This window comes from Gadus morhua, chromosome 2 (genome assembly GCF_902167405.1).
Source record: "Gadus morhua chromosome 2, gadMor3.0, whole genome shotgun sequence".
Taxonomy (NCBI): Eukaryota; Metazoa; Chordata; class Actinopteri; order Gadiformes; family Gadidae; genus Gadus; species Gadus morhua.
Window position 1 is genome coordinate 13,855,448 of NC_044049.1, and position 20,928 is coordinate 13,876,375.

General features: G+C 43.2%; 2 protein-coding genes across 4 annotated transcripts; one reads left to right on the plus strand and one right to left on the minus strand.

Moving 5' to 3' along the window:
- Positions 1 to 331: 331 nt before the first annotated feature.
- nup85 (nucleoporin 85) lies at positions 332 to 8,126 on the plus strand. Its single transcript, XM_030346772.1, has 19 exons — positions 332 to 364; positions 546 to 633; positions 723 to 879; positions 971 to 1,041; positions 1,176 to 1,219; positions 1,362 to 1,431; positions 1,742 to 1,863; positions 2,243 to 2,377; positions 2,565 to 2,687; positions 3,082 to 3,213; positions 3,510 to 3,613; positions 3,743 to 3,826; positions 4,036 to 4,101; positions 4,349 to 4,500; positions 4,652 to 4,769; positions 5,910 to 6,010; positions 6,688 to 6,839; positions 7,315 to 7,413; positions 7,888 to 8,126. The coding sequence occupies exons 1-19, from the start codon at positions 332 to 334 to the stop codon at positions 7,984 to 7,986; spliced, it is 1,950 nt and encodes a 649-aa protein (XP_030202632.1). The 3' UTR covers positions 7,987 to 8,126.
- Positions 8,034 to 20,865, minus strand: gga3b (golgi associated, gamma adaptin ear containing, ARF binding protein 3b). Of its 3 annotated transcripts, none has more exons than XM_030346751.1 (17): positions 20,762 to 20,865; positions 20,097 to 20,181; positions 19,930 to 20,005; positions 19,727 to 19,825; positions 18,603 to 18,726; positions 17,643 to 17,746; positions 16,170 to 16,250; positions 15,683 to 15,820; positions 14,661 to 14,742; positions 13,905 to 14,030; positions 13,345 to 13,662; positions 12,444 to 12,526; positions 11,339 to 11,580; positions 10,803 to 11,068; positions 10,553 to 10,722; positions 10,123 to 10,233; positions 8,034 to 9,661 (listed from the first exon to the last, which is right to left on the minus strand). In XM_030346751.1, the coding sequence occupies exons 1-17, from the start codon at positions 20,799 to 20,801 to the stop codon at positions 9,551 to 9,553; spliced, it is 2,256 nt and encodes a 751-aa protein (XP_030202611.1). In that variant the 5' UTR covers positions 20,802 to 20,865; the 3' UTR covers positions 8,034 to 9,550. The 3 variants fall into 3 exon arrangements, with proteins under 3 accessions (XP_030202611.1, XP_030202619.1, XP_030202613.1); XM_030346759.1 differs by having other exon boundaries at positions 10,070 to 10,233; XM_030346753.1 differs by having other exon boundaries at positions 13,345 to 13,638; positions 20,762 to 20,864.
- Between the last annotated feature and the right edge of the window lie 63 nt (positions 20,866 to 20,928).

Sequence of the window (20,928 nt, forward strand, 5' to 3'; positions counted from 1 at the left end):
TAAAGATATTGGAGCATAACGTAATATCTCGATACTGCAGTCTCTCAGATTTTCTCCTATACGTCTCTATTCATTAAATGAGTGTGCTCAAGCTATATTCAAAATAAATATGAAAAATGAATACGATAACAAATGCATTTAAAGTTGTTTTTAAGCAGGCAATGATAACCCCACACTGACGTCACCACTACATGCGTTTGGGGTCCTTTGACTGAATCTTTGAGGCGGGGGAGCGAGCAGCGCTAGCAGTAAATGTCATGAAATGTTTGTGTTTTATAAAGGTGCCTAAATTCAAACCAACCAACGGTATATTGATCTGATTGGTTTTAAAATGGAGGAGTTAGACGTTGAGCCGACAACAACTGTAAGTCGAATACTTTTTCTTGAACGGTTAGGCTTACTGGCATTGCTAACTTGGCTAACAGTTACCAAAAGTAACGTTAAAACATGCAGGCAACTGACATACATTTCCAGAAAGGAAACGTGTTGTGCCATTCTTTTGCCTTTATACGTTCAGCTTTTACCAATATGATGCTCAATTCCAGAACATCCCGGCCAGTGAAGGAAATCATTTGGGGTTTGTTTGGGGTCCTGGAGACATATTGGTGTATGACACTATCTACAAATCATCAGGTGTGTATTACCAAATAGTTACGATTCTTGCATGCGTCAATATCCTCGTCACTTTATCTTCATACCTTTACAATCTCTGTGCTTGTCAGGCTCTGTGGGTACATGCTCCTCCTTCATCCATGAGGTTAGGAAAGATGAGGACATCTACTCTCCTATTTTACGCAAACTCTTTAATGAATCCCACCACATCTTCGTCGGACTGCAGACCATTAGAGAGGACCTGCCTAACAAAAACAAGAAAACACAGTAAGATCCTCGTTCTGTATGTGATAGAGATAACTTAAGTTATATTTGTGAAATCAGTGAGCGACTGATGGCACTCCTTTTGTCCCACAAGGTTCGTCAGCATCAGTAAAAACTACAGATCAGTTATTCGAGCGTGCATGGAAGAGCTACAGCAAGTTGCAGGTATCAACATTTAAATTCAGTTGATGTATCAAGCCCTCTATTTTTATTATTATAATATATTTGTAATAATGCATTTTTAGTTGTTATATTAGTTGTATATATTTTAAATATACTCTTGTTTTCTACTTTCCCAGTTTTAACACAAGATACAGAATTGGCCACACAGTATGGAAATCAGGTATTGCTATTTCTACGTTTAACCAGATTATTTCATAATTATATCTCTACTAGCTGCTAAATGACAATTTTATAAATGAATAGACAGTTGCATTCTGTAGACAAGGGAAACCTTAGGAAGATATGCTTGTGTTTCATGACAGGTGTCAATTCTCTTGGCTATCGAGCTGATCTGGAATCTTTGTGAAGTGCTTTTCATTGATGCTGCTCCAGGTTAGATCTGCCCAACCTTTTTTTTAAATTTAATCTCTCATTTCACTCACTCTCAGGTGTGTTGTAAATAGATGTATTTATGTTATATCTGGTAACACCTTAATTCCCCTCCTTGGGTTTATTACTTGTATAACTATTTTATCTTTATCAAAAATAAACAATTCCACTATGTATGAACAGTGTTTTTAAAGGTTAAGGCCCAATCCCATTTCTACCCCTTACCCCTTCCACTTACCCCTTCAAAACAAGGGGGAGGGGGAAGGGGAAAGGGGTAGAAATGGGATTGGGCCTAAATGTGTGATTCACTCAGGGGGGTCTCTTCTGCTGCACCTGCTGGACTGGGTGAGGCTGCACAAGGCTGATGTGGATGAGAAGGCCCAGGAGGTCCTTCAGAGTGAGAGCCCCACTGAGCACCATGGCTACTGGGATGTGGTGAGTGCAACAAAAACACTTCACAGGTTAGCTTCATTCATAAGATCTACAGCATATTGTAGATTTAATAGTGATTTGGTGGTTAATTTCTTGGAAAATGAATATCATTTTTTTAGTCATAGAAGACCTATTAACATGTTCACTGCCCTTTTTTAAGTCCACACAACCAATGGTATCAAAGCGTCATGTTTTTGTCTGAAATATTATCTAGTATTATAATACTGTCATTTGGCAGGCACTGATACCATATTTGCTTATATTCTTAGCAATGGTGGCCCCTGTCAGTCAAACCGCGCCCTAAACCTGGCAGGGGTAATGCCATATCTAGCAGCTGAGCTGCACAGGATTTCTTGAATGACCACCACTACCTTTGCTACAGGTGCTGAGCTATCTGATGCAGGGCAGAATGGACGAGGCCAGACAGATGCTGGTGAAGTGGGGCGTGTTGAAGCCGGCTGCCAGAAGCATGTATAAGCAGATGGACAACCTGCTCAGCAAGATGCCTGTCTACAACGTACGGCTCACATACTTGCATTGTCTCAGTCATGTTATAGGGTCATTATATCGTCTGTACTCTCCAAATATAGTTTTAACCAAATGTTGCCAGGTCACGTCATACAAATCAATCTATCACGGCTCTCCTATAGCTCTTTCTAGTTGGTCACCCTTGACCTCTGTGACCCCTTGACCCTCCCCCCCAGCCTGGCGGAAGCCAGACACTGACAGAGTTCGACGTCAAATGGAGACACTGGCACGACATGGTGGACCACAGCCTGCAAGACAACTCCTTCGCCAGTGATCCCAACCTGGAGCTCATCTGCAAGGTCTGTGACCTTTACCGTGAATGCAGGATGCTACATTCTGTTCCCCAACCCTGCTAGTGTTTAGACACAGTCTACCAAGTGGCAGCCATGGCGCCTGTTTTTTTGAAGCTCATGTGTAAAAGACAAGCGTGTAGCTCCTCTAACAGCCTTGAACTGGTTTGCGATAGGGGGATGAGGTTGATCCGCCACCATTCTAAGTAAAGGGGAAGATATGTGATTTTGTTCTTGTAAAACAAAGCCAATATATTGTTTTCTTAATTTGGTACCTGGCTAGTTCTCTCAAACACGGCGCATTCTGATGATGGCAAATCGACCGGTGCAAAATAGTATTTTCTTACGGATGCTACGTCCATACAAAGGTCTTCTAAACCCCTGTGGTGTTATGCCTAACTAGATCTTGATGGGGGATGAGGATGCCATACTGGAGCAGAAGGACCTGCTCAGCACCTGGTATCACTTCCTGGTCACCCGCCTGCTCTTCTCCCACCCCACGGTCAAGCCCACAGAGCTGCATTACTATGCACAGGTATACGCTACATACACTCTTACTCTTAGTGAGTTCTTGTTAGTCTCAGTCGCTTCGACTGATTTATAGTGCGTCATTACCAGTATTAAACAATGTGAATTTTACTCATGATTTTATTAAGTTACCGACACTATAATTCAATAATATTGTTGATGGTGGTATTGGATGGATGTGAAATGAAAGATATTGGTTTATCTATTTATTGGGATATATATATTTTATTTTTTTAAACTCGATCTGTGTGTTTTGTAACGTACTGCCTTTGGGGAAAATGTTAACCTAGTGGTATGTTCTAGTCATGCCTGGCCATGTTTGACTCGCGAAGCGCCCCAGAACCTCTGGACAGCATCTTATTGGCTGCCTTTGAGTTTGACATCCACCAGGTCATCAAGGACTGCAGGTAATGCCCACATACAGACGCAAACACAAACTATCATCAAGTAATGCTCAACCACGTAGTGTTCCTGTCATATGGCTGTATAGTGAAGTAAAACATTGAACTGTTTCAATCATTTGTATACTCTTTTAGCATTGCCCTCAACAACTGGTGGTTTGTTGCCCATCTGACGGACCTACTGGATCACTGCAACCTCCTTCAGTCCCACAACCTACAGTAGGTGGCTTTGAATGCTCTGTGAATTTTTTCATTCAATTAACTCAAGCACCAGGCTTTGCACTAAGAGCAAAACGGGAAAACGAAGAGCTAAACATCCATCCATACATGGATATCATTCTACGCCGCAGAATTATGCGAGGAATGCATAATTTAATAGTTACGTCAATAAAGAAAGTACGATGTCTAACATTTTCTCTTGTGCTCAGTTTTGGCTCGAACCTGAGGGAGTTTCTGCTGCTGGAGTATGCCTCGGGTCTGTTCACCCATCACAGGTAACGAGAAGGCACCGTTCACCCTGGGTGGGCCTCATAGGGAACCTTTTTTGTGGTGTTTAAAGAGGGGTTCTCCTTTATTTATGGCACGACCTTGGTGGAAAAATATCTTTCAAAAATGATGTTTTTCATCTTTCCTTTCCAAATGAAGCGCACATTTTGTGTTGTCACTTTTCTGGCTGGGTTGAGAACTTATGTTAGAATTTCCTGTGATTTTTTGTTTGACCTACTTAATGTGTGTGTGTAGTCTGTGGCAGCTGGCGGTGGACTACTTTGACCACTGTCCCGAGTTTGGCCGCGTATACCTGGAGCAGCAGATTGAGCATGTTCCCCTGGACACGGAGCGCAAGGCTCTCAAGGTCCTCAGGATCTGTGAACAAAGGCAGATGTCCGAGCAAGGTTGGTCTCTTAGTCTGTTAGTTAGTCAGTCAGTCAGTCTGTGTACACACCACCATTATATACACGTACATTCAATGGCCACATTTCCAGATACACTTTCTAATTTCACTGACCTTGTGGGGACCTTCTTACGGGAACCATCTCTCCCAAGTGCGAAGCATCTGTAAGATAATGGCCAAGCGGGCACTGAGGAACAACCGGCTTGGGTCTGCTCTCTCCTGGAGCATCAGGGCCAAAGACGCCGCCTTCGCCACACTCATATCAGAGAGGTTAGTGCACGCGTCAATGAATAATGACGTATACGTCTGCAAGAAACTCTATTTAAAGATTGTGCGAGCAGGAAGTGGATTTGTGGCTTGCTACAGACCCATATCCCTCAAGTCCTAGTAAGAGTCAAGAATATATGCAACACTGCAAAACAAAGACTGTAAATGCCATTGTTTATGATTTGTGCAACCAGCAGCGGAAAACGTCCATATTTGGCAGATTGAGGGCAGGAATTGAATGTCATCGAGGTAGTCAGTGGCCAAAATTTGTTCATATTCAATCCTCAACTCTTTAAAACTGGGGTAGATGATTTGCCAGAGTAAGCGTGATTATGTAGTAACCAACCAAAAACCTACCCACCCCTCCCTTTAGGCCATTCCCCCAAAACACATGAGTACACTTCGGAGAGGTGTGTCACAGTACAGATGCTAATGAGCTGACACGCGCACACGCACGGATATGCAACCTGAGCTGGATGAAGTATAGTCCATGCGACCCTTCTACCCCATTAAACAATAAACATGGCGGCAGGCAGTTCACGAGTTGGTTGACGTTGGCGCGATAGCGAAGTTGAGTGTTGAAAAATCTAAAATCCCTGTTCGTCACAGCGGGGGCTTTCTTGGTTCACTGGAGAAGGCGTGGCTGCGCACGGAGTCTAGATCTCTTTAGAATAATTTGCATACTGCCAAATGAAGACAGCCGCATGCAAGAATAAGTTCACGTCTTGAGTGTAGGCTACAAACGCGATTAGCCTACACTCTATTTACAAGGGATATTTACAAGTGCAAAAACACCAACAAAAAATTGCTGACCACTTGTTTCTTAGGACAGTTCCTCTGCGTCTCTCTCGTAGCTCGCACCATCTTTCAACGTCTTTGTTTAATACGACTGCATCACCTCCTTGTAATGGCTACTTGAGGCACATGGGTGTGTCTTGGTCTCAGAATTTAGGCCATCCAGCTTCTTCCCCTGAATGCATATTATTGTATAGGTTGGGGATGCTCCCTTCTCTCTGTGAGCATTGTGTGTGTGTGTGTGTGTGTGTGTGTGTGTGTGTGTGTGTGTGTGTGTGTGTGTGTGTGTGTGTGTGTGTGTGTGTGTGTGTGTGTGTGTGTGTGTGTGTGTGTGTGTGTGTGTTACAGATTCCTGCAAGACTACTGCGCCAGGGGTACCTTCTCTGATCTAGACCTGATCGACAACCTTGGGCCGGCCATGTTGCTTAGCGACAGGCTCACCTTCCTAGGTAGGAGCCCAAAGCCGTGGTGTTTTCGTATGACCTGGGCCTTCTCCCTGTCTCATAAGGTTGAATGCCTCTTCACATGGACTTTAGTGCACATTCAGGCACATTAACGGTGTCCTGGCTGGTTCCCAAGAGCCATTCCTGGACTGTCATATGATGCACACACACTCTTATAATCGGCCTTAACGCACCAGCATGTGATTCTTGTGAATGTTTGATGCTTTTGACTAAGGATATTTAAGAAAAAACTCGGACACAAAAATCCATAAATGACTTCTGACGTCTGATAAAACCCCATTGTCTTTCCAGCAATAATAGACCCTTGAGTGTAAAAAGTAAAAAACATGCAACCGGGCTCCATTCAACTGCATTAATTATGTGGAAGCATTGAACAGAAATTTGATTTATTAGCCCGTCGACTCTCCAAACCTGACTGTTGTCCACCAAGCCCTGGTGGGGGAGCTGCAAATTCGGACCCCATGACACACACAGGAGGGATCACAAGACCAGCCGTGTGTGTGTGTGTGTGTGTGTGTGTGTGTGTGTGTGTGTGTGTGTGTGTGTGTGTGTGTGTGTGTGTGTGTGTGTGTGTGTGTGTGTGTGTGTGTGTGTGTGTGTGTGTGTGTGTGTGTGTGTGTAATGCATCTGAAGAATGTAGACCGCTATGTGTGTTTCTGCAGGAAAGTACCGCGAGTTCCACAAGCTGTACGGGGAAAATCGCTTCTCGGACGCCGCCACGCTCCTCCTGTCCCTCATGACGGCACAGATCGCCCCGCGCAGCTTCTGGATGACCCTGCTGACGGACGCGCTGCCCCTGCTGGAGCAGAAGGAGGTCAGACTCCCGCCTAAAGTTAATGAAAGGAATACATGGGAACCCGAAATGTCATCATTATACAATTTGCATCAAAAAAAGGTTCTATCGACCATTAATTGGCTCGTAAATGTTGATGTCTGAATAAGTCCAGCTGTCAAATCGCAGCTGCCACCGATTTTAGCCGGCTCATTTTACTGATGAAAAATGTCCCTATAGATACCCTGGCACCATGAAAAGGTGTACCACTGATTGGGTGTTTAGGGTTAGTATAAGTGTAACCAATCAAAAAAGCTGTTGCAGCACACTTGCCAGCCATATGTCATGACACATTGAATGCAAATAGCTGTTTTAGATGATTACACTGAGGGTAGCAGACAAAGGAGGGGTTCTTTCTACCTAGCTATGTATGCAATCCCACCAGTGGCAGTTATTATGTCGTCATGGCAGCCCCAGGGGTGTGAGTTAAACTCTGCTGCTGTTATTCCTATCGCAGGCTATCTTCTCAGCGGACCAAACCCATGAGCTCATCTTCTGTCTGGAGGACCTCACTTCCTCACTGAAGATCCCCACGGGCCTGGATGCACCCATGCAGGTACTGATTCCAACCACCCCGTCACAATGCTCAGTCTATAAAGATGGTCATTGAAGCACATGCATTTCTGCAAAGTGACATTCATTTTGGAAGCGTAGGGGTTAGGTATCTTGCTTCATAATGTACGACCTTTGGGCTGAGAGTGAACAATCAAATTTCACTTAATTGGTTTAATTTGAGGATACGGTCGCTCATACATGGATGAACTAGGGGTGCAAACTCATCACCGTTCAGCATGAGATGCTGTTTAAATAATTAACTAATTGTACATAACTTATTTTCCTTTATCATTTCACGTAAAAAATACATTAGATTTCAATCGGCAACTGAGTTCTTTTTATTGTAAGCCTGAATTACACTGACAGGCTTTTATGTCACTTAGTTTGTTTTTTAAAAATGCACCATGAATATTAGGAAGCGTTGGCCAGCCTAAAAGTTGTAAAGCAGAGGTCTGTCAAACCCATGACCTTTCAGGATGAAGACGTGGAGGTAACCAAGGTGGAACTGCTGAGACTGGCCCTGGCTAGGAACCTTGCCATGGCCATCGTCAAAGAAGGGACCGTGGCAGTCTGAAGACCAGTGTTTTAGCTGAAAGCCTTTGTCTTTTTTTTTTTTTTTTACCCCTCCGTGTTGTATTGTTTTTGTACTGTATATTAAATCAACTGATTGAAACATGCTTTTTGATAATAAACAGTTAAGTAAATACATTGAAACAGATTTCAGGTCCTTACAATGCACATAGCGTAACAAATGGGAAAAGTGCAAGTAGGTAGACACAGTACTCACCCATTGAAAGTAATATTTATTTCCTCATGCTGCATACAATTAAAACAAACATTATATACAGACTGGTCTCTCCACACTTAACATGGACACTTGACTTGCACAGATGTTCACACCTATTTACACTACACACACCCAATCCACACAATGTCAGCAACTCCCAGTGAAGCCACAATGCTTTAAGGGAGGCCCAGGTAGGACATCCCATAATGATTATACTGTTGTAGTTGGCATGACCACACCAGTTGCCTAGATTTAATACACATTTTGGGGACTTGATAATCAAATTCCTGTCAAAGGCTGTTTAAGCAACACTGATTACAAAGAAACAATTAAAAAATATCTGGGCACATAACTGCAATTACGGTTTCAAAAGATAATTACAATTCAATGTAATAAAACGGCAATAGTGCATCATCGCAACTCAAGAGAGCACAATAAAAATGCAGAAATAAAGTGCTAGAGTTTTATTTCTCAGGCATTTTGCAGATCCATCAACAACCTTAATATAACCATTAGACATCTGAGCATGTCAAAATGATGCATCAAGTTCTAAAATACAAAAACAGCTCAAACACTTGATATGCACCAATAAAAAACATCACATAAAATAACAAGAAATTACGCTTTTCCCCATACAGCCTAATGTCCCACCCTCATCGTTGTTCCATTTCACAAGTCCATCTCTTCAAAAATAATACATTACTTGCTCATTCATATTTAAAAATCTATAACTTAAACCAAAGGCGTTCAAAGTGCTTGTCTGCGTGACAGTTTGCAGATACTTCTCTGTTAACCTCGTAACAGTTCAGAGGTCTGTAAGGGGAACCTGAATAGTTATGCCGGGGTGTATGTTTACTTCAGATTAAAAACGGGCTCAAATCAAAACACTACTGCTTGATTGCAGGTTTGAAAAGCAACGTGTACAGGAATCTGCAGTTGTACATGAGGCAAGCAAGGGGGCAGAGCATGCAACTCGTTGGCCTGTTGTGAAATAAATTCATTACAAATGACAATCTGAGCCAAAGAGAAACTGTGTTACGTTAAAAAGCTAAATATTTTTAGTTTAAATTAAATTAAATTAAGATGGCCAGCATAGCCCTTTGGTTTTTACAGCAATGTACAGTATCTAAAACTTGATCGCACTCTCTGCAAAGCATCTTGTTAATCAAATAATGACAGTAATAAATAATATGGAATGATAAGCTAAACAGCAGTGTGTATGAGCACATCTCCTTATGAATCTCTTGGTTTCCTCTTATTCTCCTGGTAATACATACAACAGAAAACCCCCCTTTGTAGTGGCCGACATGGTACGGCCCAGCAGTGTGCAGGAATAGGCCAGAGGGGGATGCTATAGATGACCCCATGTTTCGGTGGGGGGGAACTGGTCTATCTCTCCCGCCTCGTTGCATTGGTGCTCCCCCAGAGTGAAGCCCAGCTTGTAGCGCAGCCGCACCTTCTCCTGTGAACACATGGGTGGCATTGTAAGAGGAGCTCATCATCCTTCATTTTACTAGTAGAGAGTAACGGGAAAAAAAATATATACACTGCTATACTGTAGGAGGGTAACGAAAACACTTAACTATTGACTGACAGCAGTTGTATCTTGATGTCATCAGCGATTATTTATCATGCAGGCCAAACCCATGAAGGGTTTGGCCTGTGTGTGATCGGCTCCGAAACGCCTTTAAATATTCAGGATAAATATCTTCCCAAAGGCAGTACACATTTATACGCAGTAACCCTTAAAGTAACTATGTTAGTGTTCAGCATTAATGGAACCTATAGTTACTTTGATTGTGTTCATCGTTATCACCTCTGATAGTAACTCTGACAGTCATAATCAGGCTATGTTTAGGGTGACCCATACCTTGGCTGGGTTAGCTAGCAGCGTTATGAGACTGTCTGCAGGGGGACCCATACCTTGGCTGGGTTAGCTAGCAGCATGATCTGGGTGATGGAGGCCGGGGGGAAGATGGGGTTGAAAGCTGCCAGCTCTGTTCCAGATGGAGGCTGCAGCTTCACCTTCATGGACTGTGGAGCAGATTTTGATTCACCTTACACTGGACTAACACTAACAAGTTCTGTCCAACATGCAACTTAAATCCTGTACTGGAGACTGGATTTTATATGTCAGCATCGGGAAAGGCCTAACAAAACACTGTTATATTGTCTAGACTTCGTCTCACTGTTTCCAAAGAGTGAACTAACTTTAAATCCAAGCCATTATTTGTAAACTGCAAACATAAACTATACTCCTTGTATACTATACAGAGTGAACAGTGCGGCACAGTTTAAACAATCATCTTCTAATGATCCTGTAGTTAGTAGTTTACGTGCGTGCGTGAGTTACCTTAGGAACAGCTGCCTGCAGTACCATGTTCTGGACAGCCACGGGTGCTGTGTTCAACATGGACACCACCATTACCAGTACATCAGGTCTCCCCGGGGGGCCGTCCGCTGCAAAGTTCAGCAGCACGCGCATGCCGTCCTTATCGTAGGCCGTCAAGGGCAGCACCTTACCTAGTGACGGACAAGACAATCACACACACCTCCTTCACGAACCACCCCCCCCCACTTCCTTCTTTTAAAAAGGTACCTACTGGGTCTGATGGCCTCCAGTGGGACGTGGACGCTGGCCAGGGACACTTCGGGCCCTCTGGAGGGGCTGGCAGGCAAGGGGGGATGGCCGGGGGACATGGAGTGGAACAGCGGGCTCCCGGGGGCCGAGCCCAGGCTCTGGGCCTTGGACTGGGACACGGCGGGGGAGCCGGGGTGGAGGACCTGGGCCATAGCGGACGAGTTGCTAGCTTGCCCGGACACAGCGGCTGGCATCCCGAAGCTAGCGCCTAAAATCTGGCCAGCCAGGCTGAAAATTAATTAAATAGGTCACATTAAGGTTAAACCTATCGAAAACAATAACAATTCCTACAAAATCTTTTGATGATTTCTATATCCAAATGATGTTATCCAAAAGGCTGAGGCTTTTAATTATTAAAAAATGAATTCCCCTCCCGACGGCACTATCTTGGATGGAAGACTGTGGAAGATTCAAAATGATCTATGTTCAATAAAACTAATATTCTGGGATCCAGTCATTACTGAATGAGAGTTGCAGTTGTTGACGTAACGCACTAACCTTTTGTTCTCTCCAAAGCCAAGCATGGCCATGTCTTGGAGGTCCTGCAGGGTGTTTGTTGGGTGTGGGGTGTGTGTGGATTGTATGGAGTGTGTCGTTTGTGTGGGCTGTACAGAGTGTGTAGTGTGTGGGCAGTATACAGAGTGTTTGGGGATGGTAGTGTGTGGGGGGGGTCCCATCGGCACCATGACTGGGTTTTGTTGAGCGATGCTCCCCAACAGGTCTACGCCCACTTCTGGTGGCTAGGAGGAGAGACATTATGTTCATCATTTAAAATGATTGACATTATATATTTAACAATTTGGTCTTAAAGTGTGCATCTTATTTAAAGGGACACTGTGTAAAAATTACTCCCATCTAGTGGTACAATTGTATATTGCATTCAAACTAATATTGCTCGCTTGTTCAAAAACTACGGTGGGCAGTATGTGCCAAGAAGATGTGTCATGACATCCAATACTACGTTATTTTAAACAAATTTCAAACTGCATTGAATCATTAGTGTAAGCTAATGATGTATGAGTAATTATTCCTCGAGCAAGATAGTGAATTATTTCAGTCATCATTCACGCTGGCTCAGAGTGAAAACGCGTTTGCATTTCATGTACCACGTAGTGCTTTTTGTCCCTCTCGGCAGTTCATAGACCCGAAGAATATGGAAGCCTCCATGAAGCTTACCCGTCCTATGTAACTACAGATTAATTATTCTTCGCTCAGGAGGATAAGTGAGATTTCCGGCAGAGATAATTTTACACCAATGAGGACTTATTTATGAATGAATACGTTGATTTGAGGAAATAAATGACTTAAAATATTAGACAGTGTCCCTTTAAACAATTAAACAAACCACAGCCCTTTAAAAAAAAAAAGTATTATTGGATGTTCAACGGACGAATGGTCGACTATTGGATGTTCTGCATGTGTGTCAAGTGTGTAATAATGTTGAAAGACCAGCGTTGTTAAAAATGTCTTAATAATGTACTAATAAAAATAAAGGACCTGATGTAAAGCAGAGCTGTTGATGGCTACAATACAATTGTACAGACAAATAAAAAGCCACAGTCCCATGCTGGAACATGGTACTGGTATCAAGCACTCATCTCACCTGAACAGAGCTCCATGGGGCCATACCCTGACTGAGCGCATGCATTGCTGGGTCACTCTGAGGGGAAACGGGCTCATTCAGTCCTAAGGGAACACCATTTACATTTAGTCATTTTGCAGACCATGCATTCATCCAAAGCGACTTACAATTGATGCAGAGAACAATCAACGTATACATTTAAGAGTGGAGTAAGTGCTCCATGACAAAGATTCTTGGTTGCACGGAAGAGCTATTGGACGAAAACTGAAGCACTCACTGGAACCCCACTTACATATATTAAAGAAAGTATTTCTCCTAATATTAATTGAACTTATAAGGTACTATGCGTAAGTATCAGAAATCCCTCATCATTACTGACCCCTTAGGCCGGTGAGTTATTGGCAGCCTGTTTGAGCTGGTGATTCAGAGCACTACTGTGTGATCTCTTTGGGTTGAGACAATAAAATCAGATATTTATGGCATTATCCGTGCTGGACATAAATTTTCTTCCATTTCCCTATCCAAATTGGCTCTTTTGGAGACTTCGCAATGCAGAGAGTTGGGGTTAAATTACCTCCTGTTTTTAATTATATTTCAAAGCAGTTTGTGCATGTAGAAATCCTACATATGGTTACTTTAAAAAGGAGCCAAAAAAAATTGACATGGTCTCATATGACCATCAACATAGTAAAAGCTTCTCGGAGCATTGATGTACAGTGACTGGCATGTTTCAAGTTCAACATCGCATACTCACAACAGTACTAAAAAAACTAGAGAAAACCTCCTGGTGTTCTAATTCGTTCTCAAACAGGGGGTCACTTTAACTTTAGGTGGTCATAATTTTTTTCGTACAGCTACAACAAGCTCTTCCTAAACCTGGGTGATAGTAAGCAACGAGTGAGTAATAAAACAGAAACCCCACCTAGCGACAGCAGCTCGTCGTCCAGAAGGGAGAGCACTGCCAAGGCTTTCCCGCCGCCGCTGGTGGCCGCGAGGCGGGGGCTGTTGCCATGCGAATCGTGGGTGCAACCCGGGGGCTTTGGAGGCGGGGGCAGGGCGGGGATGGGGATGGGGAAGGTCATGTGACCACCCGATGATGGCAGGTCAGGGTAGGCGACGGGCGGGGGAAGCGGCGCAGGCTGACGGTCGGGGGGCTCATCGTCGAGGCCAGCCAGGTCTATCAGGGTCCCGGTGTTCTCACAGACCCCTGCAGGTTCTGAATGGGGCGCAGAAAGACAGACTAGGGTTTTCATTAACATGACCTGGTACATCAAAGAGAACACAAGCTTCTAAACATGGCCCTTTTTGTCCAATTCACAATCGTTTGGTTTGTTCTCTTATAAGCTGGTGGAGAATTACAATTGGAAGAGCGATATAGTGCAGAAAAACTGGGAGCGAGAGAATGAGAGAGGGTTAAAATAAGAAAGTACTTCACAAATATGGTAACATTATGAGGATGTAGATGGTGTTTGCTAGACGTACCTTCTGGTCTGTTACCAGTGGTAGGTCTGATGTCTTCAGTCTCTCCGTTGACCCTCTGGCCCTCCACAATCTTCCTGTAAGAGTTTATGACTCTGGACAGGTCGTCGCTAGCTTGCAGGATTTCCCCTGCAGATGGGTCATACATTTATAAATGAACAGTGTTAAAGTGTAAAATCATTATCATACAGGCAACTACCAATTGAAATGGCAGTTTTATCAATTATTCTTGCAATTATCCACAATTTAAATGTGTTAAGTTAGTGAGCAATTTCATTGCCGCTGTAGCACAAAGTTTGATACTGAGTCCCCGTCCACACGGTAGAAAAACTATATTTCCCCCTCCGTTTTCCTTTGATGCGTTTCAGGAATATCTCCGTAAAGACAGACTCATTGCGAAAACGCATCTAGTTGTAGAAACGCTGTGGTAAATATTCAAGGCCATTGTGTGGCGCTGGTTCTCCACCAATAAAAGAAGAAGACGAGGCGGAGAAAGCAGTTTTTAAACCTTTTAGATTGAGCAGAAAATACTATTTAATGTACAGTTAGTAATTAAACTTACCAAGGGGCTGTATTTAAAGCCACAAAAATAATACAAATCAAATCAAACAAAATAAATATGACGGATCTCTAACGTTCCCCATCTGGTTGGAGGGGCGATGACGTCATCGTTTGCGTATCTGGCGTCCACACGAATCCGAACACGAAAACGCTGTTTAACACGCTAAACAACCCCCACAAAAAAAGTTGGTTTCCCACCCAAATTCATGTCGTTGTCTTCCGTTTCCGTTGCCATTTTGAAGGTAGCCCGCCTCAGCTTGTCACAGCGCTCGTAGAGTTCCTGGGCACAAAGTTAAAGGTCCCATGGCATGGAAATTTCACTTTATGAGGTTTTGCAACATCAATATGAGTCTATGGTCCCCCAGTAGCTAGAAATGACGTAAGGTGTAAAATGAGCACTAGGTATCCTGCTCCGCCTTTGAAAAATGAATGCTCAGACGCGCTGATTTGGTATTTGGCCCCATATGTCGTCATAAGGGGCCAGGTTACTTCCCCTTTCTCTGCTTTGCCCGCCCAGAGAATTTGGCTTATCAATTAGATAATGAGCTACGGCCGTGCGAGTGTCATGTGTGTGTGTGAATATATACACACACTGTAACGGAAGAGTGTACACACTTCTTTGTTATTTGGATAAACGTTTTGGTTGAGGAGGAATTGGGGGAAAAGGAACTTTGGGGTTGACTCCCTTAAGTCCAGATTGAACTGTGACATGGAGGATAAAGGGATTGTTCCCCGCGATTCTTGCGCCTCCGGATGATATTATGAATCTGAGCTATTGCGATACATCCACTGTAAACACTAGCGCATGGTACCGTTGCCGCAAGCTGCTCAGGGCCACATCCCCATCCTCCACCTTGACCCGCCTCTAAAAAACGTCACGTTTGTGGAAAGCTCATTGTGGGACTGGCTCATAGTGGCGGTAATTCTGCACCAAGGCTGAATTTCTTGAAAGTCTTCAAATACTGTATTAGGGGCCCACTAAAACCTATATAAAAGCATCCATAAAGTAGCATGCCATCGGACCTTTAAAGTTGAGTGAAAATTCAACAGCAATTCAGCAAAACATTTACGGAAATGTTATCAACATTTTACGGACCATTAACGAAAAACCAGAACAGACATAAATGAATAAGCGTCTCTAGCACGATATATTGCAAAGACGTCCTGTACACACATTGAAATGCAGATAAACTACAAGGATATTGTGAGTGTGTGCGTACCTTGATGATCTCCCTGTCTGAGTCGTTGGAGTGCTCCTGGTCGTAGTGGGATAGCATCTCTGCCAGCAGCTTGACGTTTATGCTGACCTCCTCCAGCGTGTGGACGCGCTTCGTCACCTTCTGCACCCGGGCATCATCCTGGCACCCAGAAACAAACATTACGAATGACTAACCCTATACATTCGAGAATTAACAGATGGTTTTTGTGCTAAAAAATATAACCAGTAACAAAAACTTTGCCTCAAACCTGTATCAACATGTATTCCAATTAAGAGATACAGTCCAGCAAGCTCACCCAGAGAGACAATTCATTAACATTCAACATTATAAAGGTGCAGTTTTGCTTATTTTTCAATGGCGTGTTTTGTTTGAATTTGTGTATAAATCAACCTGCAATAATATATGCTTAACTTGCAGACATTACATCGCACATGTTCGATAGTTAAACAACGGTGTCCGGTCATGTGACCAAGCTGGGATTACACACCTCTTTCACCATGCTCTTGATCAACCGGTTCGCCTCCTGTAGGTCTTCTGGGTTTTTGCTCCGAAGAAGCTCTGCAAGCAGCTGCAGATGCGTGTACACACACACACACACACACACACACACACACACACACACACACACACACACACACACACACACACACACACACACACACACACACACACACACACACAGTAAACACAAAGCAGATGATATATTAGTTAAGTATTTGTTCTAATTGCATCTGTATATCTTTTTGGGGGGGGGTTTCTAACAAAATAATGCCTTTTTTTTTTTATGCAAATCATGTAGCCACATGAGGGCCAATGCCACTATGATTTAATACCCTATCAGAAGTGCCCGGCATTAACTTAAAATTCAAAGAACAAAAAAAACAGGAAGTAATAATATCGTACAAAACCGTGTCCCTGATCGACAGCTGTCAACGAGACATTTTCCCGGGTGTGAACAAGCTGTTGAGAGTCACGATAACGCCAGAACCACAACCTCATGCACAGCAGAGCGCATCTTTTCCACCACGGGGAGAATTCATACGAGCCTTCGATCCTCCATGAGAACTTCTTGTCTTTGCCATTTGGCACTTCTTTGTCACAAGCGAGAATTTAAGGAGGGAATTTATGCAGAGAAATACTAAGGATATACAGTGCCTAGCCTAGACGTCCACGTCTGGGCAACGTGTGAGACAATAGCACATCGGACTACGACAGGTAGGAGATTCATTTCCAACCACAAGTAATGTTGAGACATTTCTTTTATTGATTGATGCCGAGTGAGTCAGTCAGTCAGTCAGTCAGTCAGTCAGTCAGTCAGTCAGTCAGTCAGTCAGTCAGTCAGTCAGTCAGTCTGTCTGTCTGTCTGTCTGTCTGCCTGTCTGTCTGTCTGGTTGGCTGTCTGGTTGGCTGTCTGGTTGGCTGTCTGGCTGGCAACACTTTTTGCTGGGATTCATTTGTTTATATTAGCGGTTATTTGTTTTTTTCACGCGCTGAAAACAATATCCCGAGTTAGCGATCTCAATCATGGGATACTACCCAATATCACGAGAAAGGGAACCAATCAAATTGCGCCATTTTAGGAGGTTCACGTGCAGCATATACTAAATAAGTATATACCATATCAATACTTTTTATGGTTCTCTTCTCCATGGTCTTGACTAGCTATTTGACAAGTCTGTATGTTCGATGTTAAAATCACATGCATGCATGCATTTTGTGCCTTAAATTCCCCCCGGGGATGAATAAAGTATAATCTATTTATCAATGTAGCCTATTATGGTTTGCCATTAATCGTCTGATCTGTGTTGAAATCAAGTGTTGTTTAATTTTCGGAAGATTGCAGTACTGCCTATATCGGAATCAAAGACATTGATCTAAACAATAGGGGCCCACCCTACTTCGCAAAAGTCCACCCTGTTGAAAAGTCCTGGCACAGCTGTGTGGGTGAGTGTGTTCTCACCTTGCCCATATCCTCGTTTTCAAACACTGGGTTCTTGGGCCGGGTGGGTGGGGAGGGGATCAGAGTCTTGTCTAAAGGGAGCTTCGGATCAGCGGTCACCAGGCCTGGAGAACAAGAAGGCGTGGGTGTTGTCACAGGGTCTGCTGCCCGGAAAAAGTTTGACATCTTTCGAAGGACCTACTGCCAAAGTCTGCCACCAGTCAAAAATAACTTGCTGTACTACTTACCAATAATATCCTTAACATAAGAAAGAAATACGGAAACATAAAACACTGAAGGAAACATACAATGCATACCTACTCTTTAAATAGAACATAGCCAAATACTCGTCAGAATTTTAATTAAACCTGAGAGATAATAGGTATATGTTTGCCGATTGGACCACGGTAGGTTCAAATCATGGTTCGAACTGTGAATGATATGGGATCAAATGCATCACCATTATCTTCCTAAGAGCATCACACAATCATACAACCAATCAGCCAATCATAGGAACACAGAGATGACCAGGAGTGTGGCGGCCTTGTTGCAATCATAGCTCATCTCTAGTTTCAGCCTCTTCCGTTAATTAGCACTATATCCCCATGTGAGTCGTCCTGAATGTCTGATACACATCAGGTTTAGCCGTGCAGCATCTTGAAGGGACTCAAGTCACGATTCTCATTGGCTGGAACCCTTGTCATTCATCGAAATGCAGACGTAGTTCCGGCCCAACACGCGTGGATCAGGTTTGTTAGTATATTTACATCCATGGGTTTATTCCATCCAACGGTATAGCTTTATCCACTGAGCAATTGTAAGTTAAATCACATTTTGAATTACGGTTGTTTTACCACAAGTCTGTTATTATACTGCGTACGGTCCGCGATAAGTAATCAGGCCTTGACACAGAGAAACAACGCTGAGTCCAAGACACCTCATATGGAAAAGCTGGCACTGTGAGACTAGCTCATCACTTACCCTGTCTCCTCAGAGTGTCATACGCCTCACTGATCTTGGCCTCGCCCGGGAAGGCCACAGTCCAGCTGTATAGCATCTCGATGGTCTTCGCCTTTACCTTCTCTGACACGTTGTCGCCCATGTACTGTGTAAAAAGAAGATATTAAACAAGAGGTTCATGTCATCATACACCTGACCCTGACCAAAGAAAACAATCTTCTGACGGTCTACATGCATAATCATAAGCCGTTTTCACACATGTCCTCCGCAGTTTGTAGATAAGGAGCTTCGACCCTTAGGGTGATTCACACTTAATGCTTTATATGCAGACATCAATGTTGTTCCAACATCAGTAGAATCAACGGGGAGTTTTGGGGGCTGGGATTGCAAAGGTCATGATATGACGTAGGGTCTAAGTTCGCAAGATGCAGGATGTGCGGCCTCTGTCACTCTAGTTTGTTTTGGAATGACCGCAGACATCACAGAGGCAGAACGGGCAGAACTTAGGGTTTAGGGTTTTGATAAGACATATCTTTTAGCGTTCAGCACGAATGGTTCTGAAAAGCAGTGCCAACACTGCAAAAGGCAATTACTTATTATTTAGGGTTCCACTCGGAAAGACATCGATGACCACCTCCTGTTGTCGTTGGTCACATTACCTCTGACAACAGACAGTGGCAGTTTTGCAAGAGGCAGGTAGCAGACAAGGTGGTGACCTTTCATCTTAGACCATGAGACTCGCTATGTAACATATAAAGACTGGCAGGACAACAGAGTACAGAAGGTGGTTTGGGTGTCTGACTCTCTGGGGAAATGTCCTGGGGTTGAACCCCAATGTCCACAGCTAACATGTTGGCATCCCTGAGCAAGATGCCTACCCCTTCGTGGTCAGTAATGATGCACCTAAAAGAAAACTAAAGGAGAACCAAACTCCCTGGCTTTTTCAAAATGGTGTTATGCAACAAGGAGTTATGCACGCAACAGCATGTGTTTAACCTGCAGAAAGAGTTGTCAAATGCAAACCAATGTACATGTGTGTAGGGGTTTGGTGTTGTGGTTTGGTTGCCCTTCAATTTAATCAATTATAAGTCCTTTTGAATAAAATAATCTGCTAAACCACCAAATAGTAAATAGAAGGGCCTCACCTTTGGGGAAACAAGTTTAATCAGTTCATTAAGGAATCTGTATTTTCCAACTTCGTTATGAAATCTTCTCCCGCAGTTCTTCATACATGCCTCCAACACCTGAACAAAAGACAGAGCTGAGGAGATGCTCGTATGGGTGAAGGAAACCATTGTTGATTTAAGGTAATAGATCACCCTATTAACAGTAATGAGGCATGTCTTACTGTCAGTCCCTGCGAAGCTTCCCATTCTTGCGGAGAATGGATTTTGTGGATGAGCAATTTCACTGCAATCTGGGGACTGTGAGAGAAATAGAGATTATTTATTATTAAGCCTACCCTGTATGTTTTTAAAACATGGTTATAATTGATAATAATATTGATATACAAACCCTTCAAGCTCCTTGTTTATCTGGTCACAGAAGCCTATGATATACTCCCAGTCCTCTTGTCTGTTGGTGGGGTGGGTGGCCTTATCTACGATTCGGACAAAATTATAATTTGTGGGAAAGTTGTTAGGTCAGTAGGTTACATGCATTGCCACCCCCAGAGAAATGCAGTGTCACAATCTAACATAAGCCAATCCTCCGATTTTAACACATTGCCTGTGTTGCATTTGGCCATCAATGAGAATGACAATGACACTAATTATTCGACATTTATACACCTAACGTTATATTGCTCTCATTCCTGCTTCACACTAGCAATGCAACTCGATCAGCATCCACAACATGACAAACATGTCGAACGCTCTGTCCACGAATGTGCTTTTATAAACTAAAGTATTAAGTGTGGTTTATTATCTCTAAAATCACAACCGAGAACATTTAATTATTAAATGTTTATAATCATTATGTGGCAACATTCAGTTTGAAGCTCTCCACCCTTTTCCTGCTCATGACTACAAGAATAACTTATCTCTTTTACCTTTAGCATTGGGAACTGCATGACCGTTTAAGTAAAGGCAAGCTTAGTGTGAACTACAACACCAACAAGCAACATACATTCAGTTAAATATGTGCATCTATTCATTGAAAAAATTGAATTAATCACTCACTGAGCCAAGACTCCAGCGAGTCCCCTTCCTGGTACGCCATAGCACTGAAAACAAGCCGTGATGTCACCGATGACGTGTATGCGAGAGTAAAAAATATGTTGATGTATTAGTCAATATGTGGGTAACCATAAATATATATATATATTTAATTGAATAAACAGTTCCTC

What these genes read in the sequence shown, in the direction of transcription:
- nup85 (XM_030346772.1), top strand. Translation starts at nt 332, where the DNA reads ATGGAGGAGTTAGACGTTGAGCCGACAACAACT. An exon ending in ACCATGGCTACTGGGATGTG is followed by an intron (nt 1,864 to 2,242) that starts GTGAGTGCAACA and finishes CCTTTGCTACAG; the next exon opens with GTGCTGAGCTATCTGATGCA. An exon ending in GCAAGATGCCTGTCTACAAC is followed by an intron (nt 2,378 to 2,564) that starts GTACGGCTCACA and finishes CCTCCCCCCCAG; the next exon opens with CCTGGCGGAAGCCAGACACT.
- gga3b (XM_030346751.1), bottom strand. Translation starts at nt 20,801, where the DNA reads ATGGCGTACCAGGAAGGGGACTCGCTGGAGTCTTGGCTCA. An exon ending in AAAACGAGGATATGGGCAAG is followed by an intron (nt 16,251 to 17,642) that starts GTGAGAACACAC and finishes ACGCATCTGCAG; the next exon opens with CTGCTTGCAGAGCTTCTTCG. An exon ending in TCAAGAGCATGGTGAAAGAG is followed by an intron (nt 15,821 to 16,169) that starts GTGTGTAATCCC and finishes TCTGGGTGCCAG; the next exon opens with GATGATGCCCGGGTGCAGAA.